This window comes from Alligator sinensis, unplaced genomic scaffold (assembly GCF_000455745.1).
Source record: "Alligator sinensis unplaced genomic scaffold, ASM45574v1 scaffold121_1, whole genome shotgun sequence".
Lineage (NCBI taxonomy): Eukaryota > Metazoa > Chordata > Crocodylia > Alligatoridae > Alligator > Alligator sinensis.
The window spans coordinates 2,338,615-2,349,609 of record NW_005841910.1 but is presented as its reverse complement, the minus strand read 5'-3'; the positions used below and the strand labels follow the sequence as shown (position 1 = coordinate 2,349,609).

Below are 10,995 nucleotides of genomic sequence, written 5' to 3'. Positions count from 1 at the left end.
CAGGAATTTTAAATCATGATCAATAGGATACTGCTGAACAGAATGGTCTCCAAAGCCAAACTTAGGGAACGTTTTCAAAACTGCCCTTAATTAGAGCCTGATTTGCAACCCACAGGAATCTCTTTTGCCATGTTTTTCAGCAGGCTTTGGATCAGGCAATTGATGCCCCCATGAAGACAGTCCTAAGGTAAGCTACCATGGCCCATCTAAAGCTTTGAACATAAGCTGTCACTTTGAAACCATTTAATTTGAACAGAAATAAAAGTATATTTTAGTTACTTTAAAACAGGAAACAAAATCTGTCATGTTACTTCATATGACAGTAGTTTCATCATCATATCCCAGTGAAAGGAAATCCCTCTTGCTCAAAACATACACACAAGCACACAACACAGTCACAACTATGCAGCATATGCGCAACATGCTAATTAATACAAATTATTAAAAAATATTGAAGTGTCTCACCTAACTGCAGTACCATGGCTGCGTCACTGAATGCACACGTCACCAATCTGAAATGTCTGTAGAGCGGGTAACACAAAACTCTTCTTCCGAAGGATACCAGAACGTCCGGAACACTACTGAAAGTCTGCACGCCAATGAAATTGTTTAATTTAATTGAACAGAAATGAACACAGCTGCATTTTGAAAAGTGTTTTAAAAGAAGTCATAGCTACATACACAAAAAGCCCATACTTTTAACAGAGCTGGAAAACACCAGGTTAATTTTAAACAGCAACAAGACCTTGTACTTGCAAACTGCATGGCAGGGTTATAAAAAGATGATCCATTTTAGTAGTTTTGAATAAAAATGAATTTAGTGAATATTTCAATAAAATAATTAACTCATTTTTGCCATTTTTTAGATTAAATTTTAGCTCTTCCCCTTAATATTACATATATTAAAGCAAACCTATAAAAAGCCTTTTAAGAATAAATAAAAATTAAAAACACATGATTTTAACAAAATACACATGCACTTGTAAGATCTTAAAAATGATATATGACTCTGCCTTTCAGGAAAGTTATGGATACTGCAGATAGGCATAAATATATCTCCCTTGGGAAGGCAGCTCATTGTCCTCCTTTATGAGTGAGGAAGACCTCTAATTTACTTAGGCCAGAGGCATTAGTGAGTTATTAAAGACTCTCTCAAGACTGATTTCCTTTCTGTCTTCTACTTTTCAAAGATAAAGCATTCCATTTATTAATTTTAAAAAAAGAAAACCTGTTTCATCTTGAATTCACAATTTATTAAAATTAATAAAAAACATGATGCTGACAACACAGTATTTTTGGTGTTATATGAATGCTGCAACTTATTTTTCATTTTAGAGGTTACTGATAAGCATTTTAATCATTTATACATTGATATTTATTCAGTCAGAAGGTGTGAGCATCATACAGAGCAAAATGGCAGCCAATTTAAACTATATCTGAGGCAGCCCAGGTAAGGTACTGGGCAGGGATGAGGGGGTTGGAAAACAAGCGCTGAGGCCATCACTGCATTTTTAACTTCACGATTTGTGACTAATTCTGCAATCGGCTACCTGACATTTTTTTAAAAATGTATAAAACAAAGTCCAATCCTGAAAACCCAGGACTAAGCCAACAGTTCCTGCCACCTTGACAAGTGAATCCTTGGAAGTGTTTGCAGGATTGGGCTCTAAATTGGGTCTAAGTCTTCAAACTGCCGGTCTGCAAACAGAGTTATGAGCAAGCCCTTCAGCTCATTCAGGCATGGTTAGTTCTGTAGGGCTAACAGGGTCTGAACAAAAAGGAGGTTTTGGTGATATCTTTTATGGGTCCACCTGTATAGTTTGGAGAGATGTTGGACCAGCTTTTGGCCATAAAGTGCTCTTCCATGGCTGCAGCAGCACCCCAACCCTATTCTAAAAAAAATAAAAAAATACCCACAGTTGCAGCTTTAACATGAAGGATAGTTGTGACAATCACTCAGGCTTGCAGACAACTCAAAAACAATAACTCGAATGAAACTACCCCACGCTGATCAGTCAGGATCCTGTGGACTCGGCAATTCTGCAACTACAGAATGTGACATTTTTTTCTAAGCGCTCATGAAATTCAATCTTTTTCATGAATCTGGCCACTCTGCTACAGCCAAGAAACCTACAGCCCACTACCAGGCTGCAGTTGCCTCTGGATTCCTGTCTTCCCTCAAGCAGGGAAAATTAGATGACCGTGCATGCTGTCTGACCTATTGCTTGAACCCAAACAGCAGAGGACAGGGAACCAGAACCCAATTTGGAGCTACGTTACAAAGAGGGAGCCAAAAAAGGAAGCTCGTGGACTAGGAAACCTGGGGAAAAAGCTTGGAAGCCAAGGTCCACCGAACTAGCATGATGATCTGCTGAAAGGGCTATAAGTTCCCACAAGTCCCAGCACAAATTATTATTTTATTACAGAAGAACATGGCAGTAGGGCCTAAAGGCCCCAGCTAGGCTGGACCCATTTATGCTACGTACCCTATGCATACATAATAGGGAAGGTGGCCCTGAGCTAGACCTACAAAATTCATATTCTCTCAGAGGGTCTTCAGGATGAGAGAATGTTTTAGCTGAAAAATACCTTTCATTTCATTCACAGTTTTTCATCTTTATTGTTCATTAATTCAGTTATTCGTTTAAAAAAGGGATTTCCAGTCACCAAAGCAAGTTTGCATGATACTAGGATTTGCACACAGAAAATACTGTGCTATTTGTGTCCCCCCCATTCTCCCCTACTTGGATTTCCTTGACAGAAACAGAGCCATTTTAAATAATAAAATTTAGCTACAGAACAATTTCAAAGCAATATATATTCATCACCCGTTTAAAAAGGAAGTACAATGCATGTGAAGATCAGCATGGAAAAGATCATTAGAATAATCCTTTCTAAAATTAATTGCCCTGGAAGATAAAACCTCTTGCCAGTTTTAAAGCTAATGTTAAGACACATTTGAAAGGTTCTGATCGACAGCTGCTGTCTTAACATCCAGCACTACATTTTGTCAGTAAAATAAAAAATATTGTCTCAAGCTTTTGTTCAAACAGCTGGAATCTTAACGATCATTTTCTAATGATATGCATACAGTTGCCCACAATAGGCATTTTGCTAAAACATCAGCGTATCACAGTATAAAGATGGGAAAAGAACTACTCTTTTTTCATTTCTCTTTTTTCATAACAAGAAGCAAAATCCAAGTTCATTCTTACCATAGCTTTGCTATAATAACCTGATTGATATATGCAGAAGCCACATCCAACCAGACAAAGTGTATTTGTTCAAAGAAAAAATGGCTTCCTGGGGGAAGAATGATATAGCTAATGCTCTTCAGAGTGACTGTCTAGTTCATGAAAGCAAGAGACAGCATCTCATCTTATGCTGGTTTACTCATGATCCCATAAAGCCAGGTGGCCAAGAAATTTCATTCACTTTCTCAAGACTCCTGTTGCTCTTGCATACTATAGCGTTTCATTTCATCTTATGGATATTACACTTTGCTTCATGGTGGTTAACACTTACCAGATACCTGTGCAGTCTAAAAATCCCCCAAACATTAGCCTGGAATTATATGACGCACTTCCTAAAAAAATCAGTCTTAAATAAATAACCTTGTACTGTACTCAGTTTTGGAAGTTATAATAAGTAATTACACAACATTTTTAACTTCTAGAATTAATTTAAAATGGCACATATGCAAAGGAAAATACAAACGGAGAATGTATCTACAGTAAATGAATGAGCAAAGTATGAGTTACAGGAACAATGCCAACATAGGACCTGAAATTTCCCTTACCTCAAGCCAGCACAATGTTGCACTTAGTTTTCTGATACTCCAAGGTGATTCAACCTGATGGGGAAAGGCAGGGAGAGGGGAGGCGGCAGGGGTGACGACATAAATGTTACTGAATCCAATGTTCCAAATTGCCAACAAAACCTTGTGGAAGACAGTTTAAAGCTGCAAAGTTTAGGAACCTTTATGAATATGAAACATTAATCACATTATGGTACTGAAACGCCACAGGACAGATTTAAACGCAATATCCTGTTAATTGTCAAGTATTGCTCCCTATTTGGAATGTTTAGCCTGTGCCCAAAAAGTCTTTAAAATGCAACTGCATTTTAGTAGGATTCTGTCTTTCCCATGCACACTTTCTTCAAGGAACTAACTGCAGCTTGAATCTGTCTTCCCAATGCAACAATACAGCACAAATTAAAATGCCTGGTTTCCTGAAAACTGCTCAAGGATTCTGGCTTCCAGATGTGGGGAATCCTAAAGGCAGCAGTACATACACACTGTGGTTATTTTTTAAATCTGGCAGGCTCATGGGATTTGCAAGGTAGAATGGTTTAGTGGATTGAGAATGGCTATAAGCCAGAAAGCCTGAACCTTAATCCTGACTCTGACAAACGTCTGATTTGTGGCCTTGGGCGAGCCATGTAACTGCTGAGTATCTCTGTTCCCATATTTTAAAAATTAACATAACAGCATTTACTCATCTATCCTGCATGGCTGTTATGGGGATGAATTAATCCATGTTTGCTGAGAACAATGAAAACAAGAGGTGATATAGCAGCAGTGTTGGTATAGGCACAACCACTTGACCTACGCAGACCTGAAAAGTTCTGCCCACAATTCTCATTTCTATCCCTCAACACTCACGCCAACCCAGAAGGATGGGTTATCTGTTGCAATAAGGTGGCAAAAAAAAAGAAATGTAACAGTCCTCAGAAAGTAGCATAGCAAGGGACTTCGCTGGACAAAGTAGAGCATTCAGACACTCTGCGCATAGACCTTGGCAAAGAGATCAAGGCATTCTTGGGGAAAGTGGACTCCACTAAAATATAGCTTGAGCATGCTAGGCTCTGGTTTTCTAGTTTTCCCACAGTCCACAGTGAACTCTAGGAAACACAAGGCAAGTCAGAGCAGATAGGTGTATGGCTACTTTTACGCAGATGAATAGACAGGCGTCAGAATATGAGAGACTAAAAGAAGCCTTAACTTTCCTCCTGTCCACCTGTTTGTACTGAACTACAGGTAAGAGACTTGGGCTGTTTTATGTGGCAGCTTTTAATGCTTTTTCTATTACTCACTAAATTTAACAATGCCCATCACCCATGTTCAAAAGGATTTTAAAATAAAACTGAAGCAGATACAGTTTCAGAGCTCTGAAATTCCCTCCATGACAGATTCAAGTCGAAGTGGCAGCTGCTACAGAACACCAGAACAGGGGTAGGCAACCCCGGCGCACGTGCCAGAGCATGGCACACAAAGGTATTTTGTTTGGCACGCACGCCTTGGGGCAGATGATGGGGAAGGGGCCAAGGCTGCACTGCCACAACAAGGATCGGGCACTTTGTGGCTCCCCGGCTGTCTGCCCCTGACATGTTTTTGAAGTAGAGGTTTTGTGTTTCTGGCACTCTGTCCAAAAAGACTGCCAACCCCACACTAGAACTTTGTTCTTTGTTCTCCAGGCCCATCATGCTTTTCCTACCTAGTCACTATGTATCTACACAAATAGTGTTGCTGTTACAACATACATTTCTATTATAAACAAGTCCAGACAAACGCACACAAAAAATTAAAACCAGTATCAAAAAAGGTTCTTTCATGTAACCACTACATATATAATCAAATCATAGCAGCAACCCAGGAAATAATCTGAAGCATTTTGTATCTCCAGCACTCCCTTTTGCTTCCTCTTCCCACAGCTAAAATGATGTTCCAGAGCTATAGCACCAGTATAAAAATCTTTTTAGAATGGTACCAGTTGCCACCCCACAGGCTAACTTGGAGAAAAAAATGTTCCAGTCCTTCACTTTAATTTACCCACCAACCTTTATAATGCTGGGAACAAAGTTCACTTTAAAAGCCATGCCTCCCAGGGAAAAGCACAATCTCTTGTAGCTGAGCTGCTAAGCTACTACAAAAGTTTCATAAAAAAAAAGTACTTACATTCTTTTCTCCTCCAGTAACACGGACTTCATAGCAATATGCCAGAAGGATATCAACTAAGCTGAGATATACTTGATGACAGGTTCTTTTATCCAGCAGGTAAGATTTATTTGTGAATTTTCTCAGCTGCTCTCTCTCTTCTTCCGAAAAGACAACTGCAAGAAGCAAAAAGAGCAAACAATTAAAAAATGAAAACTGAAATGTTCATTTTTAACAAGTGGCACCATGCCTTCCTTCCACCAGCCCATAAAAGCAAACATAAAATTAAATCACAAATTTAAAATTATGTACCTTCTAGAGAAAAAGCCTAAATCATTTTTACTTCCACTATTATCAATATTTTATTCAACTTTTGTGTACTCTTCTTAGTGGCAGATCCCAATTCTGCAACGTACTCTGTGTAGGTAGAATCTTGCACATATTAGAAACCCACTGAAAGTGATCTGTGATTTCTGAAGTCTCTGATACAGAAATTAATGCAAGATCAAGCTAAAAGATAGTGCTGAAAATGTTCTGAAGTCATTATCAAAGAAACCAGAAATCGGAATTCTTGGTTCAATGGCAAGAGAAGGAAAACAGAATATTTTCCCCACTGCAGGATAGGAGAGGAAGGAGAAAAAGTAGCAGTACAGGAAGGGGAATAATTTAAAGTTATGAACATGTTTTAAAGGCAACACTGCTTGTACTGGCAGATAATATCCTCCCAGCACCAGATGAAAGATCAGTGTGGAAATCCTATCCCCACTGAAGTCAACTTCAGTTCTTGTTCATGATAATTTTTGATCTGACACTTATTTGCAATACTTGTGTTCTTGACACTGCAGGCCATCATGAGGTCTGATGAGGTTGTTTCTAGAGGGCAACTGTCCTTTTTATCTGAGGACTTCTAAAACAGAATTCATCTGTCAGTCTTCCTGTTCATTTTTTGGGGTTATGAGGAGGTTTTGACAGGAAGCCATGGGACATAGTAGACACTAAACCCAGGTAAAAATTGGGCAGTTAATTAACAGTAAGTAGGCAGTAAGATGAGCAATTACAAAGCGAAGGAAGACTTGGCAGAAATTATACAGGCTTCTTTGAATAAGGGCATCTGTGACTTGGCTGCACATCACGTGGGCCTTCTGGATTCCCCAGCTCCTGTCACTGATACAGAAAGCAGGAATTGCCAGCTATTTCCATTGCTTGGAAAAGTCATGGTCTTTTTAGGTTCAGACACTGGCTAAAAAAGCCAAGCATGGAACTGATCTAAGTTACGCAGGTTTCTGAAAGTGGCATAGTTTAGATAGGTAGTGAACACAACACACATTTGCCCTTTGGTCAGGAAGAAAGACATTTTAGATTGGGCTCTGCCATTTTTAAACCAGGCTACGTGTGCCGCATTTCTGGTCTGTTATGTGTATAGATCGATTCTGTATCCTCAACTTCTATTCTGTTATGGGTATAGACTGGTTTCCAATCACTTATACCAGAAACTATGTAATGTCTCTACATAGCCATTGTCAAGGCTAACTGCAGAAGAGTTTAAGGATGGATAACAAAGTGCTTGTTATAGAGCAACAAGGTTTTTTGGGTAAATGTGGTATCTTTTATTAGACCAACTAAATAGTTGGAAAAAATGTTCTTTGCAAGCTTTCGGGCATAAGCACCCTTCTTCAGGCACAGGGAAAGTCTGCTGGTGTTATGTGTTCTCCACAATAGAACAGACACCTTAGACCAACATGTCCTTAGGCCAACATGGCTACAACCAACACCACTTCTTATAGGGCTACATTTTAAGGACGTTCACAATATGCAACTCATGCAAGAATGAGACTACCTGCTTATACGTTTCTAGGAATGAGCATTTTACAGTTTTATGACTTGCATGAACTGCAGTTTAAGCTACTGACTGGGAGTTTTAAAGGGCTAAAATGTTTGGGTCCCAATTATTTGAAGAGTTGTTTCTGCCTTTCTATTAGTGTTACAGTGGCAACTTTCTGAGGTTTCAAACTAAAGGCGTCCTGGTGACAAGAGGCTTTCACAAGCTATGGAACTCTCCTCCCTGTTCAGACTGATGCAGATTAGATTTGATCATCTTTGGTATGCGTCTCAAAGCTAATCTACTTCCCAGATTTTTTCCAGAATGAAGGAAAAGAGACCAATTAGCATTGGAAGGAATAAAAGCAGTTCATTTTGATGGGTTACGAGGTCCTTTTATCGTCATTTTGTCCAACTGATTTCTGATTGTACATAAAATTATTCTTCTATACCTAACAGGTTGTTACAGGCAATTTTACAAATATGAATGAGTAAAACCTACCCACTCTTCAATTTTATTCCAAGAATAGCTACGAACAAACCCACTTACTTCCTATTGGCATTTTTAAAGCAATAAATCATCCATTTCAATTAGCTGCTGCAAGCCAAAGATTAAGATTTTTTTGGGTCCTGCAAATAGATGAAACGTCATATAAAACCTAGGGCTGTCAATTAATCGCCATTAAAGTGTGCGATTCACACAAGAACCAATTAACATGTTATTTTTTTTAATGTGTTAATCACGCACGTGGTTTTGGAGCCCGCACCCGAGCTCTGCTCTGCCACCATCACCACTGACTCTGAGCTGCCTAGCAGGGCAGCGCTGGCAGTGCAGAGGACCACAGAGCAGTCCAGTTACGGGCTCCAGGCTCTTGCAGCAGGAAATGGCGGGGGGGATGATACACGCAGATGCAGGCGCACAGACACAGACGCAGCTTGCATGCAGCCAGGAATGCAAACCAGCAGGTGTAGAGTAGTACCCAGTAGGTAAGTCTGTAGAGGGGAAGGGGTGCGGGGGCAGGCGGGTGGTAGATTAAGGCCCACATGGTGAGAGAGGGAGTGGGGCAGGGGTGAACGGAGCCCCGGAGCCAGTTGTGGGACAGAGCTGTGGGCAGCTTGTCCAGGGATGTGGGCGCAGCTCCCCCCTGCTGCACATACCCACAGGGAAGCATGTGCTCCCCGGATTTGTACATGGGGCAGAGGCGGGCTGTCCACTGGGGCTGGGGCTCTGTACCCTGCTGCCTTTGCCCCAGGACCCATCAGGCTGTATTCCTGTAGGGTTACCATATTTCCAGTTTCAAAAAAGGACACCTGGAGCAGGGGGTAATATGATTGTGGGGGGAGGGACAGTGATATGCCCATGCGCTGCCTCTGCCCCTCACTCCCAAGCCCCCACCCCAGCCCTGCTGCTGCCCCTCACTGCTGACCCATAGTACCCTGCATCCTGCCAGGGTGCGCAGGGACCACCCCCCTCCCTAGGCTCCAAACCCCCCACACACACCCACAGCCTCACAAATTCTCCCTCACATTTGCACCCCACCCCAACCACAGAAAGTACCTGCATAATTTTGAGTTGTTAGCTGTGCGATTAAAATTGTGATTAATTGCAACTATTTTTTTTTTTAAATAGTGCACTCATTATCTTGCTAACTCATGTTGTAAGTTAGTGTATTAGTAACCCATCCTCATATTAGTAAAAAAGATTTTTGCTGTTTAGATTTTCAAAGGAACAAATTCTGTTTCTTCTTTCTCATACTGACTTTTTATTTTTAATGAGTACAAATTAGGGTTAATGTTGAACAATGCAGTTCCTCTAATAGTTGCCTAAATGTAATGAGAAAAGGTTTTTGAACTTTTCCTTAAACTGTAGGAGAGAGAAGTGAATGATTAACTACAAGTGCTCCTATGCACACTTGGACTATATTAAGAAGAAACTGGTCTCACGTCAAATTAAGATAGCAAAGAGGCTGTTCTAAAAGTTTTCATTCAGATTGTTAGCTTACAGCTTTATGAACATTAAATACTTTGATTTTAGTACTTAGTTAATTTTGTGAACTAAACATTTCTTTGGAACCTAAGCCAGCATCCACTTCTTTACAAATTCCAACATAAAGAAATCCCAGCTTTTGTCCTATCTTTTCCTTTTGCCATAGGTTAGCAAGAATGACAGTTTATCAAATGAATAATAATTCTTCCCTTTTTTCCATCAATACCATGTGGTTCAGCATTTATCCCTTACATCATATAAACACATGGTGCGATCTAGATTTTTAAAATTACCAAGAGGTTTGCTTATAAACCCTTATTGATTTTTCAGTGAGTGACCTGGTTCATTTATGTTAAATTGTCTGTAAGCCTACTTGTGAATGTTACAAAACATTTGAAAAAAATCAATTTCTGAAAAAAACATAACATAAAACCATTTGCATTTTGTTACAGAACGGTGGGCTCTGAGGTGGTATCAGACGCTATCACATCAGGGTGCCCGCACTTAGAGCGAGGTCAAATTGGAAAAAAACAAGTCATTTTCAAATTTCAACTAACTTCCAGTAGAGAAACCTCAGGAGGAGACTGTTCTGCAATTTATTGCACAATTATATGTAAATGGAAATCTCACCCTACTGAGGCTATCAAATAGGCACACAAACTACGTTAGGTAAAATGGAAGATGGAAAAGATTAAAAGCTAAAGAGGGAATCTAAAGAGCAAACAGCCTAAGATATGAAAACAAACAAAAAATATTTAAGTATAACTAGAAAACCCGTGAGAGAATTGCTATCAAAGACTAAACAGAACAATTTAGGCAAACGATACTTCAGGGAAGCCAAATAATTCCTCAGGGACATCTGTTGCTAGCTACAGTCGCATGACGGATAACGTACCAGGTAGACCATAGGACTGATCCAGTACAACAATCTATACTCCGTGAGTGCTACAGAAATATGCATAGGTAAAACATGATCAACAATCCAATACATGCATAAACATGAGTTACACATTATCAGGGACAAGAATCAGTCCAAACTGACTCCTTAAAATTTTGCTACTAACAAAAAAATTTGGATTCTGTAACCAAAGTCCACATTTTGAGGGAATATGTAAGCATGAGCATGCAATGAGATTACTAGACCTGAAAAAAGCAAGAGAACCCTGCATGAATGAGGTGATCAGCACTATAACCCACCAAAATGAGATGGCATAAATGACAAAAATATGCTTCAGAAGTTGTGTGTTTTGAA

The 10,995-nt window shown here is 39.8% G+C and overlaps 1 protein-coding gene across 7 annotated transcripts in view; it reads right to left on the bottom strand.

Moving 5' to 3' along the window:
• SHQ1 (SHQ1, H/ACA ribonucleoprotein assembly factor) overlaps window positions 1-10,995 on the bottom strand; it is a 90,285-nt gene that overhangs the window by 55,063 nt on the left and 24,227 nt on the right. For all 7 annotated transcript variants that reach the window (XM_025197983.1, XM_025197985.1, XM_025197982.1 and 4 more), the window contains exons 8-10: window positions 5,960-6,114; window positions 3,800-3,853; window positions 466-589 (exon numbers count right to left, since the gene is read on the bottom strand). In XM_025197983.1, the coding sequence (XP_025053768.1) occupies window positions 466-589; window positions 3,800-3,853; window positions 5,960-6,114 (333 nt within the window). The remainder of the gene's footprint in view (window positions 1-465; window positions 590-3,799; window positions 3,854-5,959; window positions 6,115-10,995) is intronic.